We start from the raw sequence: 22,930 nt of genomic DNA on the forward strand, positions 1-22,930 counted from the left end.
AAAAGTCACAGTGTCGCCGCAACGGCGAAGCAATGATTGCGATAGCAATAAATTGTAATGTAACGCGAAGAACGGAAAGCAGCTCTTAATTGCCAGCGCGTCGCTCGAGCCCAAAGGACGCACGAAAAGAACGCACACAGGACGAGCGCGAACTAATGCGTCACAGCTCGACACTTGAAGCGCACTGCTCAAACGTAAAGCAGGACGCACGAAACAAACGAACAGGTACACACAAGACGAGCGCGAACTAATTGCTACAGTTGTTACTTATTTCTGTTTGAACAGCGCGCTCCTTTCGCAAACGCGGCCGCTGCAGCGAGCGAAGCGAAGCACCCCACTGGCCGCCCCTTCTTTCCTTGAGATAAGCGCACGAAAGCTGCGAAAGCGACGACGCCCTGTAGAGCGAACAGCAACGGCGTTCGCAGGGGCGTGGCGACGATCTTTAATGCGCGCAACACGCGCGCACGTCGCGCCATCTATGTGGCCACTAAGAAAGCATGCTGAATTACATGGTGTATATAAATAGCACGCCGTTAGCAGGCTGAGAGACGGTGCTGTCTAGGCCTAACGTCTAACGCGGCGGGCTGCAAAGCGAGAGGTCGCCCGTTCGATTCCGGGCGTCGGAAAGACTTTCTTAATTATTTTTCTTTGTGGCCTTTCTATATATATACATACTTATACATATACGGTGAATGACGGCGATGGGGACGGACATTTTCCAGCCGAGACTGTAAATATAATTGCTATCACAATAAAAATCGCCAAATAGCGACTGTCTCTGGAGCCAACGTTTCTGCAACAGTATTACCTGCGTTCCTTAACACGCTGCTGAGGAAGGAATTAGCTGCCCTGACGAATTAAGTCCTCTTGTCTGCACGTTGCTTCCAGCGACATTCGTACAACAGTTTTCTATCACTTCGAACCTTCGTCTATCACTGAATTTCTGTCTTGTCTGGATTTCAAGCTTTGACGTCCTGAAAGATTATATTCGTAAGTTGCCACAAGTTTTTCGCCCAGGAACAAAAACGTGGGAGGGGTGACTCACTCTCCTGACAGCTGAGCCCCTGGTATCCGGGCTCGCAGGCACTGCAGGTTCCAGACACGGGATTACAGGCGCCGCTGTCCTCGGCACAGTGACATTCGTATGCACAGTCCGGCCCGAATGTGTTAGTTGTACAGGCTGGAGAAGAAAAAAGAAAGAAAATGGCAATAAAAAGGTATAGACTCATTTGAATGACGGTTGAATGACGGAAAAAGTGTCGACTCATTGAAAAACAATTCATTCATTCACTCACTCACTCACTCACTCACTCACTCACTCACTCACTCACTCACTCACTCACTCACTCACTCACTCACTCACTCACTCACTCACTCACTCACTCACTCACTCACTCACTCATCCGTTCATCAATCAATCAATCAATCAATCAATCAATCAATCAATCAATCAATCAATCAATCAATCAATCAATAAATAAATAAATAAATAAATAAATAAATAAATAAATAAATAAATAAATCAATCAATCAATCAATCAATCAAAAAAGTGATTCACCCCTACGAATTCTTAAGGAAAGCGTTGTGATCATGAAAAGCATCATAAAGTACCATTGCACGTCATTACGCCTAAATGTCGTGGTGATTTACACGTGCAGTTCATTTTGCAGCAATAAGCTACTGCGCTGACTGATTAAATCACTTTAAGTAGTCGCCCTAGCATTTTCTGCAGCGTTTTTTGGTGTCTGTGTCAGTTACTCGTGTCCTATTCAACATTGCGCTAACATGATTTTCAACAGAGCCATGTCAACAGTCTTCACATTTTCGTTCGCTTAACACGAGTTGTCGCGAAGTAAATACGCATGCGTACCTTGCTGGCAGCGTTCTCCTGTCCAACCGGCAGCGCACCCATCGTGGCAGCGTCCGTCAGACATGCAGTTCTGGTCGCCGTTCCAGCAGTGGCACGACAGGGAGCAGTTGTCTCCGAACATCCCGGACAGGCACTCTGCATGGGCACGCCCGTACGAACAGCATTTCAAATCAAACTTGCCTCGTTTCAGAAGCTATGTATGCGCGTCGGACTTATTTGGGATTCGTATTAGATGCCCCTGGCGTAGCACATCGTACGTAGGCGACAGGTCTACAAGGAAACACCCACACGGCACTATGTCTCAGAAGTCATTTGTATATTGAACCGGTACGAAGGGCAGTTACAAACTTTGCTGTCCAGGGTCCAGGAAGGCTCTTTGTCAGTGAGAAGTGTCATAATACGCTAGCGTTTCTTTTTAAATTTACATATGAAGAAACATGGGAAGGTATTCTACATTCGAGCCGGCTATCCCATCAACATGAGAGTAGTATTGAAGAAACACACATAAACAAGGAAAACTAGAAGGAATAAAAAATAAGAAAAGAGAAGAAATAATGAGAAGCACTATGTACTTATACGATATGTGGCGTATAAAGAATTAGCAGAGACTAAGGGCAGAGTCCGATATATAGAGGGTGGTCCCATAGGTTACCGCAGCGTTGTCCGTGGGGGAAGAGAGGAGGGCGAGGAGAGAGGGGATGGAAAGGAGGTGTGTGGAGAGGGCTTTGCGCATGCGCAGTAAGGGTGGTCACGCCGCACACCACCACCACCACTACCACCATTCGATTGAACTCCGCCATAAGATGCTTCGCATCTAAAAAATGATTGGTGAGGCGGGATTCGAACCCGCGTACCCGTGATTCGAAGGCGAGCGCCGAATCCACTCGGCTATCCAGATACGCTAGCCTTGTATAGTATAGCTGTGGAGACGAAAATGCTTGAGGCCCGTGAACTTAGAGTTAGGTGCACGTTAAAGAACTCCAGGTAATCGAAATTTCTGGAGCCCTCCACTACGGCGTCCCTCTTAATCATATCGTGGTTTTGGGACGTAAAACACCAACAATTATTATTGTATAGTAACGTATAGCAAGAAGGTGGGAAAAGAAGAGGGGCGGAAGTAAAGCATAGCATAGAAAGAAAGGGAGGAAAGACAGGAAGAAATACAGACAATCAAAGAAAGAGTGAGAAAGATTATCATAATATTATCTGAGGTTCAACGTCCCCAAACCACGATATGATCATGAGAGACGCCGTAGCGGGAAATTTGGACCATCTGGGGTTCTGTAACGTGAACCTAAATCTAAGTACACGGGCCTCAAACATTTTCGCCTCCATCGAAAATGCAGCCGCCACGGCCGGGATTCGATCCCGCGACCTTTGGGTCAGCAGCCGAGCGCCATAACCACTAGACCACCGTGGCGGGGCAAGAGTGAGAAAGAAACAGAGAGAGAGAAAGAGAGAGAGAGGGGGAGAGAAAGGGATAGAAAGAAAGAGGAAGCTAGAAACTGAGAGAGAGATAAAAAGAGAAAGAAAGACATAGAGAGAGAGAGAAAGAGACAAAAAACAAGTAGAAAGAAGAGAGAGAGCTGAGTTGACAGAAAAAGGAACAAAGAAAGAAAGAAAGAGAAAAATGTCGTTCTTGTGTAGGTCTTGGTGTAGTTCTAAATCCTGCGCTCAATGCAGCACAACTACCGTGAAAACTGAGGAAGTGTGTAAGGCGGGCAACCCAACGATCCCCTTGGCGTTTGCCGAGGCGGTGGTGCCTTCTCTTACGCGGCGCGGGTATCAGCCGTGTTTCAGAAGCGTTTTTCGCAAGTTTAGGTAAATTATTGCGATTAATTCATGGTTATTAGCGTAGTTTATATTATTTTATACCTTGTTAGTTTATCTTGCACTCCTTTTGAGCATTGTTAGCCTTGTTTTTGGGGGGGGCATGTACTGACAACAACGCGACCATGCGACATGACACGGTGGATGAACGACATGCCGGGCCCTTAATGTGCTGCGAACTTGCAATACAGAGAAACAAATAAGGCCGCCCAGCTCCGCACTTCCTTCTGGCTTGGCGCCACTTGTGCGAAGCTACCTTCATCTTTTTTTTTCTTTATGGCGATGATCGTCCTTGGTGACAGAGGGATTGACAGCCGAGGGGGACCGTTTGTTCGTTGTGTCGACACACAAATGTTTACGCATTTGAAAGGGGAAATTCTGAGCAATGTATGCACTCAACTATGTACCCTAAACATCAGTCTGCATTTAGAAAAAGTTCATGACATCGTCTTACGTGAAGGTAGGTATTTTTCCTTTAGAAAGGAAAGGGGCAAAGGGATAGAGATAGGGGGAGGTTGCTACACACGGTAGTCCTCCGCAACCCTCTCTGCCCAACCCAGGATGGCCTCCTGGACGTCGGGTTTCGAGCTGCAAGGCAGCCTCCCACTGTTCCTCATTATTTATTATTTTTCGGAGGGACGGGGGAGGGGGGTGCTTAGGGCAGTCCCACATGATATGACTAAGATTTGCCTTCGTTGCGGAGCAATATTTACCGCAAGAGGATGGGTAGAGAGAGGGGCACATGAGGTGAAGAAGGTGAGGAGAGGGAAAGGTGTGAGTCTGCAGTTGTCGCCACAGTACTTCGCGCCTGCGCGGGGATTTCGCTATTAGCGGCGGAAAGATCAGACGGCAGAGAGAACCTACTGTAAACTTATTAGCCGATCATGAGACGCACTGCTCGCTGCCTCCATGCCAACGTTAATAACCTGCGCACTTGTCCAGGCTGTGCCCGCAACTTGCGCGAAAAACATTCTTTTAAGCTTTGCTACAACCGTATAAGGCACTTCACCTAGAAAACGTTACTTCATGACCAGTGCATGGTGTTAACCTAACAAAGCGCTTCAACCAAGTATGCTAGTGAAATGCATCAATATGTTCAGCGTTTTGTTAGCTTTCTTTGGCTCGTTATTTATCATCGTTGTGAGGTCAGGCTCTCTCGCGCAACTTTGTGGCGGGGCTCCTCGTCGCCGAACTTTGACAAAGCTCTCGCGCTGCCCAAGGAAGATCTTAACATCCGAGCTGTTTAAGCCCGCCAAAGCCCCGTGTGGCGTTAACAGAAAACTATCATCATCGTGAACGGTCTCTGCCTTATATAACATCTCGCGTCGTCTAGCAAAGCGTTGGAGGAACGAACGTAAGAAGAGAGAATAATAAAAGTGCAGAGGAGGCTTCTTGGCGAGGTGGGACTCGAACCCGCGTACCCACGGTCCGAAGGCGAGCGCCGTAATACCTCGGCTGCCCAGGCACGCTAGCAGAACAAGCATTTATGGCAACCATATGGTTGAGTCGCTGTGGGGCGCGAGAACGAGAAAAAAATAGAGAGAAAGAAAAAAGAGAAAGAAAGAAACAGAGAGAGGAAACACAAAGAGGGACAACGAAATAAAGAGAAAGAAATGAGAGAGAGACAAAGAGATAGAAATAAACAGAAAGAGAGAGAAATAAAGCATAGCATAGCTTTATTTGTATAGTATATTATAGCAATGAGGTGGGAAATGGAAGCGAGGGTGAAGGAAGTGAGGGTGAAGAGGAGGGAAAGAAGGAGGGGAACGCCACCAGCTCAACTGTTTCCTCAGTCTTCGAACCGCCAGTGCGTGGCTAGCTGCCCCAAATTTTTTCTTCACCTAGAAGCTTCCCTTTCTGAGAAATTCGTATGGAGTTCTTGGTGGCTTTGTGCTACAAGCGGGTGGTTGTCAGTTATTCATTTCACAGCTTCCCCATGAAGAAACACTCGATAATATTAAGTACCCCAAGAAAATATCATCGCAGACTCAAAGGAAGAACACGAAAAGTTGACCACCTGTCCACTTAGCCATTGTGTTTAAAAGGACCGCGCCAGATTGTCTCACCGGAGCAGGTGGGTCTTGAGTAACCCGGCTGGCAGGAGCCCGGACACTCGCCCGAGGATGGGTCACAGACCTCGCCGTCGGCGCAGTGGCAGCGATGGGAGCACGTCTTCCCATACCAGCCCGGAGGACAGCTGGGCTTTAGCGTAGGCATAGACTTGGTCGATGTCGTGGGGCTGTCACCTGCGTGTGCGAAGACGTTGGACCGTTATAAGAGCGAGGCCGGCCATATTCCCAACGGACCAGTTGCCCGCACGCACTATTCCCCACTCACACGCGCACTTTTTCTTTGAGGAGTGCGCAACCGCAGACATTCTCTGACCGGAGGCATGCGTTTGCTGGATAAAACCGTTAATCGTTTTTCAGACTCTTATACGTTTTCATGTATATTGCCACGCATGCATACTTCTTAATTTCCATGTTATCGGGACTCGCCCACTAAAAAATCTGTTACCAGTGCTTGGCGCAGGCAGTGTCGCATTGCTTGGGAAACTTCTAGATTGTATTAGACTATTCTAATAAGATTGCGCGCATTACGCGAGTAGTCGAGTTTATTCTAAAGCTTAAAGCGAGCACAAGCCATAACCCTGGAATGTGTATAAAAGACAACGCGTTCCGCCGACGATCAGATTATCGACTACCGACGTCCGTGCTCGCCGTTATCGTTGCCCTGCGGGTGTTGCTTGTACTTCGAGTCTTTCGTTTCCTGGGCACAAGTTCGCCCAATAAAAAAGTTTCAGCTTTACTGGCTTAAGTTACGCGTCCGTCACCGTCACACCTAAGTGACAATATTTTAACGCCCTTTATCTATCCTACTCAATTTCTCCTATGAGCAATGTTCATCTCTATTTCAATAAAGAATTTCTTCGCTCTTTGTGCGTATTCTTGCAGCGTGCGTAGAAACTGCAAGAGTAGTTAATTTCTGATTGGGGCAGAGTTGGTAAAGCAAGGTTACCGTCGAATTAGTGAAGTAGATCGCGCAACTCTCGCTCCGAGTGCAGCACATCACTTTCCTTTCTTTGTTCTGTCATACGTTCACTCTCTTTGATGAAATACCAAGCAGGGAAACCATCGATTAACCTAACGTGCACATAGATGATAAGGAAAACGGACAGGGTAAGTAGAGGCAAAGAACGCTGACTGCCAAGTGGTGTAAAAGCCCGTTTCAACGATTGCGTAGTGATGGCGAAGCCACTGAGTTCAGTTAAAGCGAGAAATGATCGAAGCGCTATTCGTACATAAGCTGGGCGATATGGGTGTTAGCGTACCTTCTATTGCGCTATCGAACCAAGAATTTGATAACCTTGCCGGACTTTGGGGCACATGTAATTGTATGCTTGATACGTGCCTCATGACGTGCCATCCATGTGCCCCCATTTTTTCTGCTTAGTTCCCTTGTCATTGTCGTATACATGCACTTTTTCACTAAAGTAAAGCCAGTTGGAAATCAGCGCTCTTTGCCTCTACATATACTGTCCCTTTTCCTTATCGTCTACGCGCTGTTAACACCTTCTTAATGTATCCTTACCAACTCGCCCAAGCTTTAGTCCTTACAAGCTAACCTTACGTACTTGTACGTGTGGTATAGTTCGCATTTAGATGTTCTTGATGTGACAACAATAAATCCCTTTGTCAGATTTCATCACTGCCCGAACTCGTTCTCGTGTCATTCGTATTCATGGTGCCCTCACCTGGAATGTGACACGATTCGCCCATCCACCCTGAGGAACATCCTTTGGAGCATTGCCCAGTGATGGAGTCGCAGTCGCCGTCCACCGCACAGTGGCACCGCTGTAGGCAGTCGGCGCCGTAGTAGCCGGCGTCGCACTCTAAGCATTCAACGTGGAATGTTTGGAGAAAGAGAAAATGTACGGATGAGGTCAGAGAAAAAATGACGGTAATGACAGGCTTAAAGGGCCCCTAAACCCCTCCGAGTTCGAATACGAGAGAGTGGTTTCTCTCTATCGATCACTGCCCTTCCTGCAGGCGCTATCTCCTACTCGTCACTTAATAAGGCGAAAGCCTTTAATGTCTTATACTCGCGGTGTCCGTCCGTCCGATCATGCCCTGGCACGGTGCCAGCTGTGGCCTCTCCCCCTTACACTCTCCTAGCAATCACGTGATGGCACAGCGGCGCATAGCAACGGTTGCGTGTTGCTCCTTCCAAGGCGCGTTGCGCAACTGTGGCGCAACGCGGCGGCGGCGTCCGTCGCAAGCGTCCGTCCGTATACGCGCAACAGTTGTGCGTTGCGCAACTGTTAAGCAAAGCGGCGGCGGCGTCAGTCGGTGGAGTCGAATGGCTACAGGCTTTCGCCGAACACACTTTGAGGTGTCCTTCAGTATTTTTTTTCTTCATGAAAACGTGGACAGTGAGCCTACCAGGATTTCGCGCTTTTCGGCTACACGCTGTTGTTTCCGCTTGCGCAGTCGAAAACGCACAAAACGAAGTGTACTCAGTGGATCGCGTCCGGTAGTCATGCGAGGCAAGGCAGAACGGGCGCACGACTGCATGGCAAAGCAGGGTAGGGGACAATTCACAACTGATACCCCTCGTTGTGGACCAATCGAGAGGTTATTTCTCCATGACGTCAAGTGAGCAGACTGCTGGCGTCACGAATTGTGCCGAAAAGACGGGAAACGGCAGGATAGAAGAACGCTCTCGTTGTTTGTATCTTCAGAGGTTGTTTAGGGGCCCTTTAATGTTTCGAAACGTTGTGGATCCCCACACCACGCACGTGTTTTGTTCACTGATACGTCTGTTTCCTGAAGGATTCCTTCCTTTTGTTGGTTTTTTAAATTATTAAATGGGATAAAATGAAGAAGATAACATTTAATGAAAAGAAATGAGGACGGAGAATAAAAAAAAGAAATTAAGATCTTAAGCATCCTTAGGGCATGGTATACCGAAGTCACGAAAGCTACCAGAAAAAAAAAAGAAGGAAAAAGGACACGAACATAACCACAAACTTCACTTTGTACACACTATAACACAACTTAGAAGGGTTCAAGTATTTTCACCAAGAACAATCGGTAGCGGATTTCTGGTTAACGTATACAGTCACCCGTCACATTCGGAAAAACGCGCGCAAATCTCAGCCCGTATAAGCGATAGCCAGGCCTACGGAGAAACAATCGATTAAGGCTAAGGCGGACAACAAGTTTTCTTCAGCATTCACGGGTTCGCGAAAGAAACCAGATGGAGGCTGAGAAGTCACATGCAGGGAGCGAATTGTGACTGCGAAGGATGTAGGATATCCTCTGCGGCTGATGACATTCTCAGCGGCGGAAGGGATGCGAAAAACAGCGCAAGGTTGTGGATAGCAAAAATGCAGGTGATGAAAGGACGGAGAAGGTTACTCTTGCGCTAATAATGTTGGCCACAGAGCTTTATATCTCAAGGTTTCTAAAGAAAAGGAATAGTCCCGAAACCTGCATGGACTCAGCTGGAAATTCAAATTTGTGGTTTGCAGCCGTTCACCTGACCTCAAGAGAGCTTAATTTATTTTATGCTTGCCCGTGATGATCAATCAGAATTTGCACCTCATACGTCACACATCACTTTTCACAAGGAAGATACTCTTGCGTGCGGTTGTGTATCACCAGAACACATATTTTACAGATATTTTACGATAAGCAGGCTGACAAAAACGATTAAATGCGAAGCATTTCTTGGCTAACCAAGCACACTTTATCGCTATCTATCTATCTATCTATCTATCTATCTATCTATCTATCTATCTATCTATCTATCTATCTATCTATCTATCTATCTATCTATCTATCTATCTATCTATCTATCTATCTATCTTCTATCATCTATCTATCTATCTATCTATCTATCTATCTAGGCGAAAATCGAGGCCCGCTATCAGTGCTGACAGGTGTAAGCATACTAATATGATTAAAATGACAATAATATGACAAAAGCTGTCGTGCGCCCATCGGCCCTACTTGCTTTCTTAAAAAATGATTGGCCTCGCGCGTATAGACATTTTTCCGGCTATTCGTGGCTGTATTATTTGGTTTTCCTCTTTCCAAATGAGCGCAGGCGTTGTTTTCAGTTGTCAGCCTGTTCCCTCCCTATTTCCTCTGTGTCTTCGTGTTTCTATGTATTCAAACCAAATAATAATAATAATAATAATTTAGGCGTTAAAGAACCCCAGGTGGTCTAAATTTCCGGAGCCCTCCGCTACGGCGTCTCTCATAATCATATGGTGGTTTTGGGACGTTAAACCCCAGATATTATTATTATGTTTAGATTTAGGTGCACGTTAAAGAACACCAGGTGGTCGAAATTTCCAGAGCCCTCCACTACGGCGTCTATCATAATCATATCGTGGTTTTGGGACGTTAAACCCCATCATTTATTGTAATAATATGATAAAATGATGGCACGCGACGTAACACGACGCCATTCAGGGAGGCATGAGCCCCACGACCGCACTACGGATGCTATTAAAGGAGTACTGACACGAATTTTAAATATTTTCAGGTTGTGACTCTAAATAAAAACACGAGTGTCGAGAACCCTAAAAAGAGTGTCGTATGGAGTGCTTGAAAATGCACTGAATATATTTTATTGCGGTAGCAACATTACATGGACACTCTCGGCTAGTTGGTTTCTGCCGTCGGCGTCGCCGTCATGTCCTCGTATATATATATTATATATATATATATATATATATAATATATATATATATATATATATATATATATATATATATATATACGTATATATATATATATATATATATATATATATATATATATATATATATATATATATATATATATATATATAAGCCATGAAACGTAATTCAGAAATACTTTCCGACGCGCGGAATCGAATGGGCGAACTCTCGCTCCGCAGCGCACGGCGTTAGACGGCTAGGCCACGAAGAGTACCTCCTTTCAGCAAGACAACGGCGAGCTATTTATATACACCATTTACTTCAGCGTGCTTTCTTGCTCGCCAGCGCGAGGGGCGCGCTCTAAAGGTCATCGCCCCGCTCGTAGCGCTGCGCACGCGCCTCCGTGCATTTCTCCCTACAGGGCGTGGTTACCTGCGTGCACGCTTATCTCGTGGTGGGAGGAGGGCGGGGGGTTGTATATCTTGTGCTTTCATCACGATGTCCGCGCTGAAGTTACAGAGCGCACGAAGGTCACTTCGCTCGCTACAGCGGCCTCGTCTGCAAAACGAACACGCTGTTCAAACTAAAATAAGTAGCAACTGCGACACTTGATAGTTCGCGCTCCTCCTGTGTTTGTTCATTTCGTGCGTCCTTTGCGCTTGAGCGACGAGCTGGAAATTTCTAGCTGCTTTCCGTTCTTCACGTTACATTCCAATTTGTTGCTATCGCATTCATTGTTTCGCCACTGCGGCGAAACTGAGACTTTTTTTATTACCGCTACCTTAAAACAGCAATTTCGGTTTCCGTATCGAGGGGTGGCTTCGCACTGACGTGTCATCACAAGCTTGACGTCACGGGAAGATTGAAACTCACGACATACTAGCAACAACTGTCTGTTTGCTGTCAGTCGCACGTCGTTCACGTAAACAACGGCGAGTGAATTGTCGTTCAGAGACTGTGACAGCGGTTTCTGAAATTTAGGCCGAAATGCAGGACGCATATTTCGCAATTCCAGTGGACTGTGTTGACTTGTCGTGATAGTGTCCATTGCGGTGGGGCTGGCTTGCAGAAGCTGGGCGACGAAAACTTTAAAATCAAAGTAAACTATTTTATACGTGTTGTCTGGCTCCGGTGTGTGGAAAGCGTTGATAGTGCGCACCATGAAATCGAAAAATGTTCCTTTTGGGGCGCCTCAAAATCGTGTCAGTACTCCTTTAACACCGCGGGGTACGTACATATTTTTGTATTCGTTCAGCTTCGTCACCTAACGACCGCGTTAAGTGACGTACCATCTTAAGGGAGTGTCGTATTTCACGTTCTTACCTTGGTTACATTGTGGTCCCTTGAATCCTGGCGCACAGGAGCAGCTCATGGGGTCAGGTTTGCAAAAGACGTGCAGTCCGCAGCCCCTGCGTTCGCTATCCTGCGCACTCAATGGGGAGCACACGCGGTCGCACTGGGCACCAACGCGGTTGGGACCACACGCTGTTGAAGTAGAACGAGATGGGGAACACACGTTAGTACGGCATCGAGCATTCGTACGCAAGCACGTCGTTCATAATAACTTTTAGCGCAACAAAACGACTGAATTAAAACGACAGGACGCAGCGATTTGTCCTGTCGTCTTCCTTCTGTCGCTTTGTTGCGCTGAAAGTTACTATGGATAATCAACAAGGGGCCTGTCAACGCATTGTGTTGAAGCATTTCGTTAGAAGTTCGTAAATACTTCTGTCTTCGCTGTTACATGTGCCCTAAATTCAGCACTTAACAGTCATAATCTCTTACTTATTTAGCGAAACAAAAGTTATTTTTTTTCGTTACTGATATTGTCCGCCAAGCCACATAACCTTCAGCAAGAACGGTAAGTGCCTGGATGTGAGGCCTTCCCTTAAAGTAATAGTGTTTCGCAAAAAAGGAAGCACTTGGTAAATTTCTGTACGTACGTACATCTTTCGATGTGAACTCCAGTACATCCTGTTATCTACAGTTTCCCTTATTTCCAAGTACAGCGAACGGTCTTCCGTTCCGTTCAGACACTTTTTCGTATTTCCTCAGAAAAAAGAACAGGAAAAGGACGCGAAAAAAGCGATAGGCGAGGCCCCTACATTTTTGTTGTTGTGGTTTCTGACGGGGCCCCCTTAGTGGTGCGATTCTGCGTATTCAGTTACGATGGGGCATTCACTCGAACAAGTGTTTATTGAGTTACCATGCTTTAGCATGAGTGGCCATGGTCACTCAGCTACGAATGGTGCCAGCAGTGACTGATAGCTTTCTACCGTTGACAATTTGATGCGCTAATACCATTTCTTTCCACTTTTCAGTAAGAACGGCGGATGACGTTCAGAGAGTCGGGTCAATATTTCGCTATCCTCTTCAGACCCCGCGTACATTAAAATGCACATTTGTTTTTTCCCGGTTTTCGAAATTCGCGCCACTATTAGAGCCAACATTCTTGGTGCAATCGCATGCTCTATCATGTGGTGCCATCTGGTCAGCAATACAGGAAGCATACTACAGTGGAAGCCCCGTTTTCCCGCTTTGAAACATGGCGTCATTCTCGTCTTCGACGTTCTGCTCACGGCGTCCAAGTAATTCGCAAATTGCTCAATAATTATCGTGTCATATTTCTTAATTGTTGTTTAAATCTACTTAGGAAGGGTTTAGGGATAATTTCCACACGTCATGTAACCCTAAGGGCGAGTATATTTGTTATCACAAGCTGTTTTCTTCAAATGTGCATTATAATGCACACTCGGTCTCAATGGGTGCTTTTTCCTGCGTATGTTTGCCAATCTGATGCGGTTCGTTACTCTTTGGCATTAAGCTTTGGCGTTTGTTTTACCTAGGAATCAGTGATAAAGAAACGTGTTCTTGAGTCAATGACCAGCAACGACACCTCGGACCTAGAATTCTCATATGATGAGGCTGTCCCTTCCCCATTACCTGTTGCTGGAAGACAGGTGTGGTGCAGAATTTGACAATAGGCAGTTTTCGAATAGTGTACGCTAAGTTAGCGTTAGCTTTTGCGGCCCGCTATTTCCATCACTTAACGGGAGCTCGCAAGCGGAAGCGTACGACGCATGCGCAGTTGCGCGAAAAGCCAACGCAAAGCTTTGCATACGCTACTTGAAAGCTCCCTAATGAGTCACAACAGAAGCTGCTGAAAGCCAAGGTTGGGCCCATGCCTGCTGAGCGAAGAAGTGCGCAAGAAAGCCACATTCAGAGCTTGGGGGAACTAGATCCTCCTCGAGGTGCCAAACCCAGGATATTCTCAGCGCAATAGGCGTGCGCACAGAGGGGGGGGGGGGGGGGGGGGGGGGGTTGGCCGCTCCCCCTAGTCACCTAAGAGGGGGGCCACAAAATCTGCCCCCATACATTGACCCCCCTAGTCACCTTAGAGGGGAGGGGCAAATCTGCCCTCGTACATTGACTTAGTGTGGGGGGGTGCGCTGCGATGAACCTTCACACACCACCCCCCCCCCCCCCATGATGAGAACCCTGCGCACGCCTATGCCTCAGCGCACAAAGTTCCGGTGCATCACGTGCAACATTGTTCTTTGCATCACATCCGCGCGAACTTCTGCAGGCAGTTTCACAACAAATAAGCGTGCTTATCGCGAGCTAATGTAAAAATTCTTGTAGGCGAGTGTCGTTCGTTTTCCGTGCATTGAGACCCAGTGTGCATTATAATGCACACACTGCTGTGCAAAAACTGTTTGCCGTACAGACGCAATTTTTCTCTGGTTTAATACAGCATGTGTGTGCATTCCAAAAATGTGTTTTGATTTCACCTGTGTGGCCACAAATTTGCTCAGGTCTCAGGAGGCTATAGGCGCGCCTATATTTGTAGAAAGCGACGTTTAAAGAGTAATTCAACGTATGAGTAATTCAACGTATCTCAGGCAACTTTTCGGAGGCACATCACTGCGGCTTTCCACTTTATTTTTACTTTAATTTGGACTTCGCTGAGGTTTGCTTCAAGGACTCCGGTCTTGTCGTATCGTAAGCGGGTGTTCAGCACTTACGGGTGTCGCAGTTGGGTCCGGCGAATCCAGCGGGGCAGACGCACACGCCGTACGTGTCGTGGCACATGCCCCCGTTGCGACACGGAGGACAGTCATCCTGGCACGTCGGGCCGAACTTGCCTCGGGGACAACCTGCGGTTCAGCGGTCAATGTGCTTGTCGGGCTCTATAAACACGCCCAACATGTCTGATCGCCTTCCACAAAGATGAACATGGACTTGGACAAGCGGCTGTGACTGTAATGTCCCGTACCCCGCAAGAGTGACGGACTGTGACTGAATGTGTGTGCTGTGTTACGTGCTGTTTTTCTCTCTCTCTTTCCTCTCCATCTTTCAATCTCCCTCCTCCCGTTCCCATGTGTAGGGTAGCACACAGGTTGTCCTGAACTGGTTAACTTCCCTGCCTTTCTTTCTCTACTATTTCTTCTCTCTCTTACCCTCTCACCTCCCTGTTTCCCTCCTCCTCACCCTGACATCCCTTTCCCACCCCTTGCTGTACCATACTATACATTGCTATGCTTGCTGTCTCTCTTTTTATCTCTTTTTGTGTATTTTTCTTTGCATCTCTCTCTGTCTATTTCTTCCTCTCTCTTTTCTCTATTTTCCCCCTTTCTTTTTTATTTCTCTTTTTCTCTCTCGCTGTACTTGTTCTTTCGCCTTCTATCTTTTTTTTCTCTTTCATTGCTTTTTTTCTCCGTCTATTCCTTTCTCTGTCTTTCTCTCTTTTTTCCTTTTCTATCTCTCTATTTATCTCCTTCTCTCTATCTTTCTCTCTCTATCTCTCTGTGCTCGTTCTCTCGCCTTCTATCTTTTTCTCACTTTCTTCTCTTTCTTTCTCTCTTTGTCTTTCTCTTCATCTCTTTCTTTCTCTCTCTGTACACGTTCTCTCGCCCATCAGAGTTATTGCATTCCCCACAGGACAAATCGGCGCACGAGTTCTAGGAGGCAAGCAGAAGATGAAGACGAGGACGAAAAGGGCGCGTGCCGGTTCGTGATGATGACAGTTTTTGGATTAAGCAGACACATTACGTCCAGCTTAAACAGCGCCGCTGTTAAAACACCTTAACGCATCACTTTTAACCACAAACCTGACGATGAACTGAGAGACCCAATGCCCCGATGTTATACAAGGACTATTATTGTCGTCTAAGATACGTATAGAGCATTAAAACATCTTTAGAGAAGCGTAGAGATGACAGCCTCTACACTGTGTCCTTTGACTCTTCTTTGCTACACATGTGACTCTCCTATGTATAACTCTCTTTAGATAGTCACGTTGACTCTCTATAGAAGAGTCGCGGGACGAACGACTCTCCAAAAGAGAGTCAGCGTGCCTTTCTAAAGAGAGTCATACGTCCCACGACTCCCCTAAAGAGAGTCAGCGTGCCTCTCTAAAGGGAGGTATACATGGGAGAATCACATGTGTAGCAAAAAAAAGACACCTCTTTTTCCTTAGAGTGTACGTATATTGGAACGCGTTGACTCCATTACAATGTCGACATATTAGGGACGAACCAGCTGACAAGACATGACCAATTCCACGCTCTATTTCCGTAATTTCTTTCGCCGCTTCTAGATATATACCTTTTTTTTTTTTCTTTTAACGACGTATGCCGTTACAGCCTGTGCGATGTGCAGTGTGCGCGTGTGCAGCATGACACACACCTGTCGATAAGAACGTGAGGAGTGACTGGTACTCTTTGCACCGTTCTTGCAATTTTGTCATTGGTGCCCACGATAACAGGCGAGATGACTGGGGGATCATGCAAACACAAAGGGGTCTACTAACGCCGATACACTTCCACAGCCAAGAGGACTTCCCTCTGCCGACGTCGTCTACCGGAAGGCTGACCCAGGCAATGAAGACTATGCATTTGGAAGTTGACGAAAATCTTAATTACAGCATCGCGCCCACACGCAATTCAAATATACACAGGCTGTCGACATCCGCACGTTATGTCACGATTCTTCTTTTACGTATTCTATCAGACCACATGCTGGTTTGGAATGTCCTCCGAAACCACTGAGGCCAAATAATAAGAAGAAGGAAACAGAAAGGGTGCTCAATATCGGGATGCCACCTACCGGCCACGACGAGCCGTATCCAGGCGTGCAGTCTGGCGTCTCTCTGTCCACGGTAATGACACTCGTAGACTCCCGCATCCGCATGCTCGACGTTCACTATCGTCACCGTCTCGCTGCCCTCGTACTCCGGAAGCTCCATCCCTTCGAGCCGCCACACCAGGGGCTCGGCGAGGTGCTTGCGCTTCGTGACGCTCAGGTGCACAGTTTCGCCCACGTGAGCCACCACGTATGCCTGTGGCCACGCACGTGCATACGTGTACGGTTATTGACGAGCTGCTACAATAACACTAGCGCTTCTCTCTTACGGCAAAGGCAGGCTAGTGTAGCCTAAGGCTAGAGGCTCATTCCTACCTGCGACTAGCACCGGTCGCGCGACCATTTGCGACTGGCGATCAAGAAGCGGTTCTACGCGACCAATGTTCACATCTGCGTGCGATCTATATACGCGTTGTCACACAGTATTCCCGACTGCTCGCATTGCCATTGCCCCGTAAAATATGCTTACGTCCCGTTCCTGCACATCTGGTCGGTTCAGAGGTTTGCGACTGCAGTTGCGATACCGAAAATTCAAGCAGCGAGCGATTGAGCCACAAAGTGGCCATTTGCGACAGTTTGCAACCAGTCGCACAGTCGCACGACCGGTGCTAGTCGCAGGCGTGAACGAGCCATAATTCGCTGGGTGTTACAACGTAGTGCTGTAGGACAGTGGTATACAAGAACGTTAACCTTAAACTGAATTTCCTAAGGAATTATTAGCTTGAATATGCAATGACCATTTCTTTCTCGGACGTCCCATCGGTGCCGGTGTACAGTAAAACAGAAAACGTAGGAACGGAATAAAAATAAATAAATAAATTCGAAGGTCACATCATGCTGTCTTTTTGGGGCCTTAACCGCACAGGATTAGTTTTCGTTAGCTGTCCATGGACTTCGTTAAATAGCTCTCAAACAGAGCAGTTGTCTGTCGTGGCAGCTACTTGCTGCGCCTACGTGTTTCGGGAGTGGGCTGAGTCGTTTACATTGAACTCAGAACCAGATACGGCGGAGCTTGCCACTCACAAAGCGCGCTCACCTTGAGTAAGAGAGAGAAAGAGATAAAAATGTGAGAAAGGCAGGGAGGTCAACCAGAATTGAAACATCCGGTTTGCTACCCTGCACTATAGGGTTAAGGGGAAAAGGAAAGAATGATGGAAAAGGAGTGGAGAAAATAGCAGGCGCGCAAAAACAAACAGACAGACAAACAAACAAACAAACAAACAAACAAACAAACAAACAAACAAACAAACAAACAAACAAACAAACAAACAAACAAGCAAGCAAGCAAACAAACAAACAAACAAACAAACAAACAAACAAACAAACAAACAAACAAAGGAATGATGAGGAGCCGGGTTACTGCAGTCGCTTGACTTGGGACCCTCATCTGCATACTGCTAACGATGAATTTATCTATTTTTAACGAATAATAATCTGAAACTGAAACTATGGTTTGTCCAATAGGCCACTGCAGCTCAAGAAGTTCAATAAAGCTTTGATATATTTCAGATGAGGCGAGAGTCACTCTCACCTGCAGTGGCTCCACCTGTGCGTCTGGGACGGGCGGCAGCTTGAGCGTGTCCACCACTGTCGGTATGCCGCCGGCATCCACGCGGCACGAAAACCGACCGGTACGCGACAGGCCCGCGCTGCCGGGCATGATGAGGACGTGCGCCTCGGTGCCTTGCAGGAGCTTCTGCGAGGCGCGGGGAAGGCCACCTGGCCGCTCAAAAATGATGTGCGCTGCATCGCGCTCCTCGCTCCAGCAGCGCAGGAGAGAGCGGGCGCGCTTTCGCAGGTGGCCGAACGTGCTCTGCAACGTCAGGTTGGCATCAAACTGCGCTGGAGACGAGGAAGTAGGAAGAAAGACAGTTAGGGAGGAGTGAAAGCCTCGACATTTATTTAAGTAACAGTTCGCAGGCAACGTAAATATGGGAAAAAATCAGGAGCCCTTTCCCTATAGGGAAAAAGGGAGGCAAGCGAAGGTTGGCCTGTCTGACCTACTACTTTTCTTTCTTTCTTTCTTTCTTTCTTTTCTTCTTATCTTTTCTATTCCTTTCTTATCTTGGCTTTCTTATCTTCTTTCTTTCTGTTCTTTGAATCTTTCCTTTCTTTCTTTCTTTTTCTTATCTCTTTCTTTCTTCTTTCTTTCTTTCTTTCTTTCTTCTTCTTCTCTTTTTTCTTTCTTTCTTTCTTTCTTTCTTTCCCCGGCGGAGGGGAAACGGCTCTGATAGGTTGAGGGCGCGGCGTGAGGGCGCGCCTACGCAGTTGGCTTCGTGCCTAATGTCTTGCGTTCCGGTACCGGCGCCGGAACGTGAGGTCCACCGTTCATATCCAATTAACAATTAAATGGCAATGTGGATTGGCAAGTGACACAGATAAAAATATCAGACTGCCATGCATATCAGAAACGGCTGATTGCCGACAAGCGCACGATCAAGAGAGCATCAATTAACGGAAAATGGCGCATGCAAATACGCATAAGACCGGCACACCTTCGAGGGCCGCATTTCTGTACGCTCAAGGCGCCGGGTTTTTAGCGTACGACAACGCCGCCAACGAAATCTGTAACTCATAAAAAAAAATCACGCCATATCCACGAAGTGAACGATGATTGAGGAGCTGGCTCGGAGACAATCGGGTAAACCGTGAATGTTCCGTAAAATTCCTCTACCGTCATGTAAAGACGTCACACGTTGTTATAGTAGCGATTGTGGTCAGGTTGTCGTCAAACCACAAGCGGTTGCAGACCTTGCAGCTGTGGCCGAAAGTGTGGTCGAGGAAATCGAGGAAATGTGGTTTTCCTTCGTTAATGTCACCATCAAGGCGCTCGAAGAGCAACAGGCAGAAAACTTCTCTTTGGCGCGAGCGTGCGCATGCTACAGTTAGCTATGCTATATATGGTTTTGCCTGCGTTAATATCATCATTAAGGCGCTCGAAGAACAAGAGGAAGAAGACTTCTCTTTCGCGCGAGCTGCGCCTGTGCGGTCGCCTCTGGAACTAAGGTTACGCTTACGGCGCCCGGACGAGCCAGCTCCTAAAAGCTTCGCTTGAAAACGCAGTGATCATGGGCAAGCTGTTTTTGCGGACGATGAGAAGCCTTTCAACACGGACAGCTCTTCATGGTGTTCGAATTTTAGATTAGCCACTTAATACTAAGAAAAAATAAAAGCGGTAAGTTGACATGTGTATAGAATAACTGAACAGGAGGAAGATGTCCAAGTCACTCAAGTGACCGTTGAAAGATGTAAGACGAAGCCATTCAACGAAACCGCTTTGCACACTGTGCATTCGAGCCACAAAATCGCGATATGATGACTGGAACGAACTGGAGAAGCATTGCGCATTGCGGGAAGGCAGGTCAAGAAAAGCTTTTGTGGCCGTACTTGAAAACCAGAAACTTGGTAGTGGGAGCACGTGCGAACACACCGTCTTGTTCACTCTTCTGTTCCTACGCGGGAATACAAGGTTGAACACTTATATTAAACACGCAGACACGTGAGGACTGATGTTGTATATCGTTGCTCCGCGAACTTATGTACCCGCCTGCATGCACGACTCTTGCAGGATGATTCACGCCGAGTTGAATTGCACAACATGTTGCAACAACGTTTTGAATAGTCGAGAAACAACGCTACTTCATCCATCACAGGTACCGATGTTTCCTGCCCGGCGAGCTTTCACCGGCGAGCAAAAACCCTTTGAAAGTGAAGGGCGCGTCCAATGAGAGCTTCGTCGGATGGAACACCCCAGAACTAAAAAACAAAACAAAACTGGCTTGCTTGCTTCCGCCAAAGCAAGCACTCTTTTGTTTCTTTCTTCCTGACAGGAGACTTCGTTTCACCATTTGCATTCAGACAATAAGTTTAGATTTCAAGCTTTAGTAAAACTCCAAATCCGTGTACTCAACTCAATACGCTTAGCTCTCACGGGAAACGACCGAACTATATGAGCCGCCGCGTTGAAGAACATCGCCACAAATAAAAGGCGATCAGAGCTTATGCTCGCTCACGTTTAACCGAAGAAGCATTTGCGTCTTCACCCTTGCAGCGTTGATGCGCAGGTGTTCAACAGTACACAACTAAGTCAGTTATTTGGTTCCTCCTGCAATGCAAATTCTTCGGCATCCCATTTTGTGGAGCATCTTGCAGCTTTCTTATATCGTCTGAAACAAGTATGCGCCTTAGGTGAAGACAGTTCTATTAAACAGTTCTATAAGGGTTACCTAATAACGATGACATAGTGTCCATGGGACTAGAAGAAGCCGCGAAATATTATTCCTTTCCACACGCCTTGTTTCCCAACACTGTCGAATACCTCGATTTCGAACGCTTCTAATCCCCTGTATTCATTAACAGACTTGTCGAGCTGCCCTCGGCCGCTTTTGCTGATGTTTTGTTGCTAGACACCGCCAAAGTTTCGGAGCGCTAATCATGCTACATGTTCGACGTCACACGCCTCATCGACAGACTCTTCCGCCCGCGAAGGCGTACTAACGCTTGAAAGCTTTCGACATAGAATGCAATGATCATTATTGCGCCGTATTGCGTATATCCTTAACGACTGCATATTTGAATCGGCGCGTCCCAAGTTGCACAAGTGTTGGCTAGTTCCACACACCGACGGACATGCTGTTGAACCTGCAACCTCAAATGCGCATTAAGTGCGGAGAGAGAGAGAGAGAGAGAGAGAGATGAGTTGGAGTGGCATTCGGATGCACAAAATTAGCAAAACCGCAAAAGCGTCATTGCATTCAAGCTCAATCGCAACCTCTTGCTACACGTAATGCTTTTGCTGCATAGCTTTCAAACAGTGTCTTCTCGGTATTCTGGTCTGAATTTTTCGGCTATGACATGAACTCAGCTAATTCGCCTATTACGGCTCAAATATTTGAGCAAAAAAAAAAAAAAAGAGAGAGATAGAGGAAGAGAAAAAGACCCTACGACACTAGTCTCCTGAAACGAGTGTGACCACAAAAAACAGTCTCGTTACAGCACACGTTATTTCTTACCTGATGCCGATGACACCGTTCGCGCGCAAAATAAAAGTTCTATTATCTTCTTGCGGGTTGGGAGGCCTGCATGGCGCAGCTCGTACTTTTGTATCAGCAGGGAGCACAGCGCAGGTCCTATTGAAGCTACGCATAGCGTGTCGCTGAAGCGCAAGCCGACGCCGGCCCCTCACTTACCGTGACACACGTGTTGCAGCAGTACGACAGATGAGAGTACTCCGAGAACGAGGAGCCGCCTCGAAGCCATGGCGGTGACTCAGTCGATCGGAGAAACAACGGCGTCAGTTTTTTTGTCGCGCGCGCGCGCCGCTTGTCGCATGCGTCGTCTTCGCGCGCCGGAAAGGCTCACTTCCTCGCTGGTGCGCTTTTTTGCTGTTATTTTTCTGCTCTCCTTTCGAAGAGAGTTCCGCCGGTCGGTGAAAACGTGATTATATAAGAGTTGCGCAAATTGGCGCCCCACGCGTTGGGATTTGCCGTTGGTTACTTCCACCGGAACGCCCTTTGAAAGGTGCATGGGGCGATGCAATGCAGTGTCTGAAAAAAAGACACTGCCTGGTACATGCGAATGATGTTAAAGTATCAGGCAGCCAAAACTTTTGCTTGGGTATACCTTTGCTGTAAACAGTAAGAGAGCGCACAGAACCGGTAGTTAGCATGCTTCTGATGGAAGGTGTGTATGTGTGTGGTAACAGAACGGCCTCTTTAGGTATAATTGAATAATTACACCGTTAGAGTCGCATTTTGGTGTAGTTCTTTACATTCAGGCCCACCCCACGGGCACTGTTAAGAAAAAGTGCTCATGCTGTGTTCGAGTTTACGAAGGACATCGAACTTTCCGATCGAGTTCTCTGTAAATGGAACTTAGACGTACACTGAAACGTCAGCGCGGGACCCGAATTCACTACTCTCTTCTGTACTCTGGAGGCGCACATGGACTGCCACTATAGAAGAAGCAAATCATGACAAATGAGCGTGAGTACGGCTTCTGCCCTCACTGAGGTTGCTAAAGTCGTTGCGAACAGGCCTTTGTTCATAATGGTACAGGATGTATTTTCCTTGCTTTCGATATCGCTGTTAGGAGTTGCCGAGTTCGGCTGATACACAGTGGCTGGGGTGCCAATCTGTGGCATAGTAGGTTTGCCTTGGTGAAATGGCACACCCGATTCGGGAGGTGGGTCATGGTGACAAAAAAATCGTTGGAATTGTACATGAATGATATGAATGACAGCTTTCTTCTATTGATAGCTACTTCTTTATCTTTATCCCTTGCTGCAGGTTCAGCTAATACACATGAGTTCATGCGTATCTCTCATCCCTTTCTACAGTGTGGCCAGGAAAGGTAACAACAAATTAAAATAGTCATGACTCTCTCTTTTTCC

At 47.0% G+C, this 22,930-nt stretch overlaps 1 protein-coding gene and 1 non-coding gene across 2 annotated transcripts in view; both read right to left on the bottom strand.

The window, feature by feature from the left end:
- Nucleotides 1–21,798, bottom strand: part of LOC119387881 (uncharacterized) — a 48,457-nt gene extending 26,659 nt beyond the window's left edge. Inside the window, exons 1-9 of the mRNA XM_037655438.2 lie at nucleotides 21,729–21,798; nucleotides 18,071–18,381; nucleotides 16,504–16,735; nucleotides 14,421–14,552; nucleotides 11,719–11,880; nucleotides 7,456–7,593; nucleotides 5,768–5,947; nucleotides 1,872–2,006; nucleotides 1,046–1,180 (exon numbers count right to left, since the gene is read on the bottom strand). Coding sequence (XP_037511366.1) covers nucleotides 1,046–1,180; nucleotides 1,872–2,006; nucleotides 5,768–5,947; nucleotides 7,456–7,593; nucleotides 11,719–11,880; nucleotides 14,421–14,552; nucleotides 16,504–16,735; nucleotides 18,071–18,381; nucleotides 21,729–21,798 — 1,495 coding nt within the window. The remainder of the gene's footprint in view (nucleotides 1–1,045; nucleotides 1,181–1,871; nucleotides 2,007–5,767; nucleotides 5,948–7,455; nucleotides 7,594–11,718; nucleotides 11,881–14,420; nucleotides 14,553–16,503; nucleotides 16,736–18,070; nucleotides 18,382–21,728) is intronic.
- On the bottom strand, nucleotides 3,219–3,291 carry Trnas-gcu (transfer RNA serine (anticodon GCU)). Its single transcript has one exon. It is a non-coding gene; the product is annotated as a tRNA-Ser (tRNA).
- Nucleotides 21,799–22,930: the final 1,132 nt, after the last annotated feature.

The sequence above is a fragment of the Rhipicephalus sanguineus genome, chromosome 3, assembly GCF_013339695.2.
Source record: "Rhipicephalus sanguineus isolate Rsan-2018 chromosome 3, BIME_Rsan_1.4, whole genome shotgun sequence".
Lineage (NCBI taxonomy): Eukaryota > Metazoa > Arthropoda > Arachnida > Ixodida > Ixodidae > Rhipicephalus > Rhipicephalus sanguineus.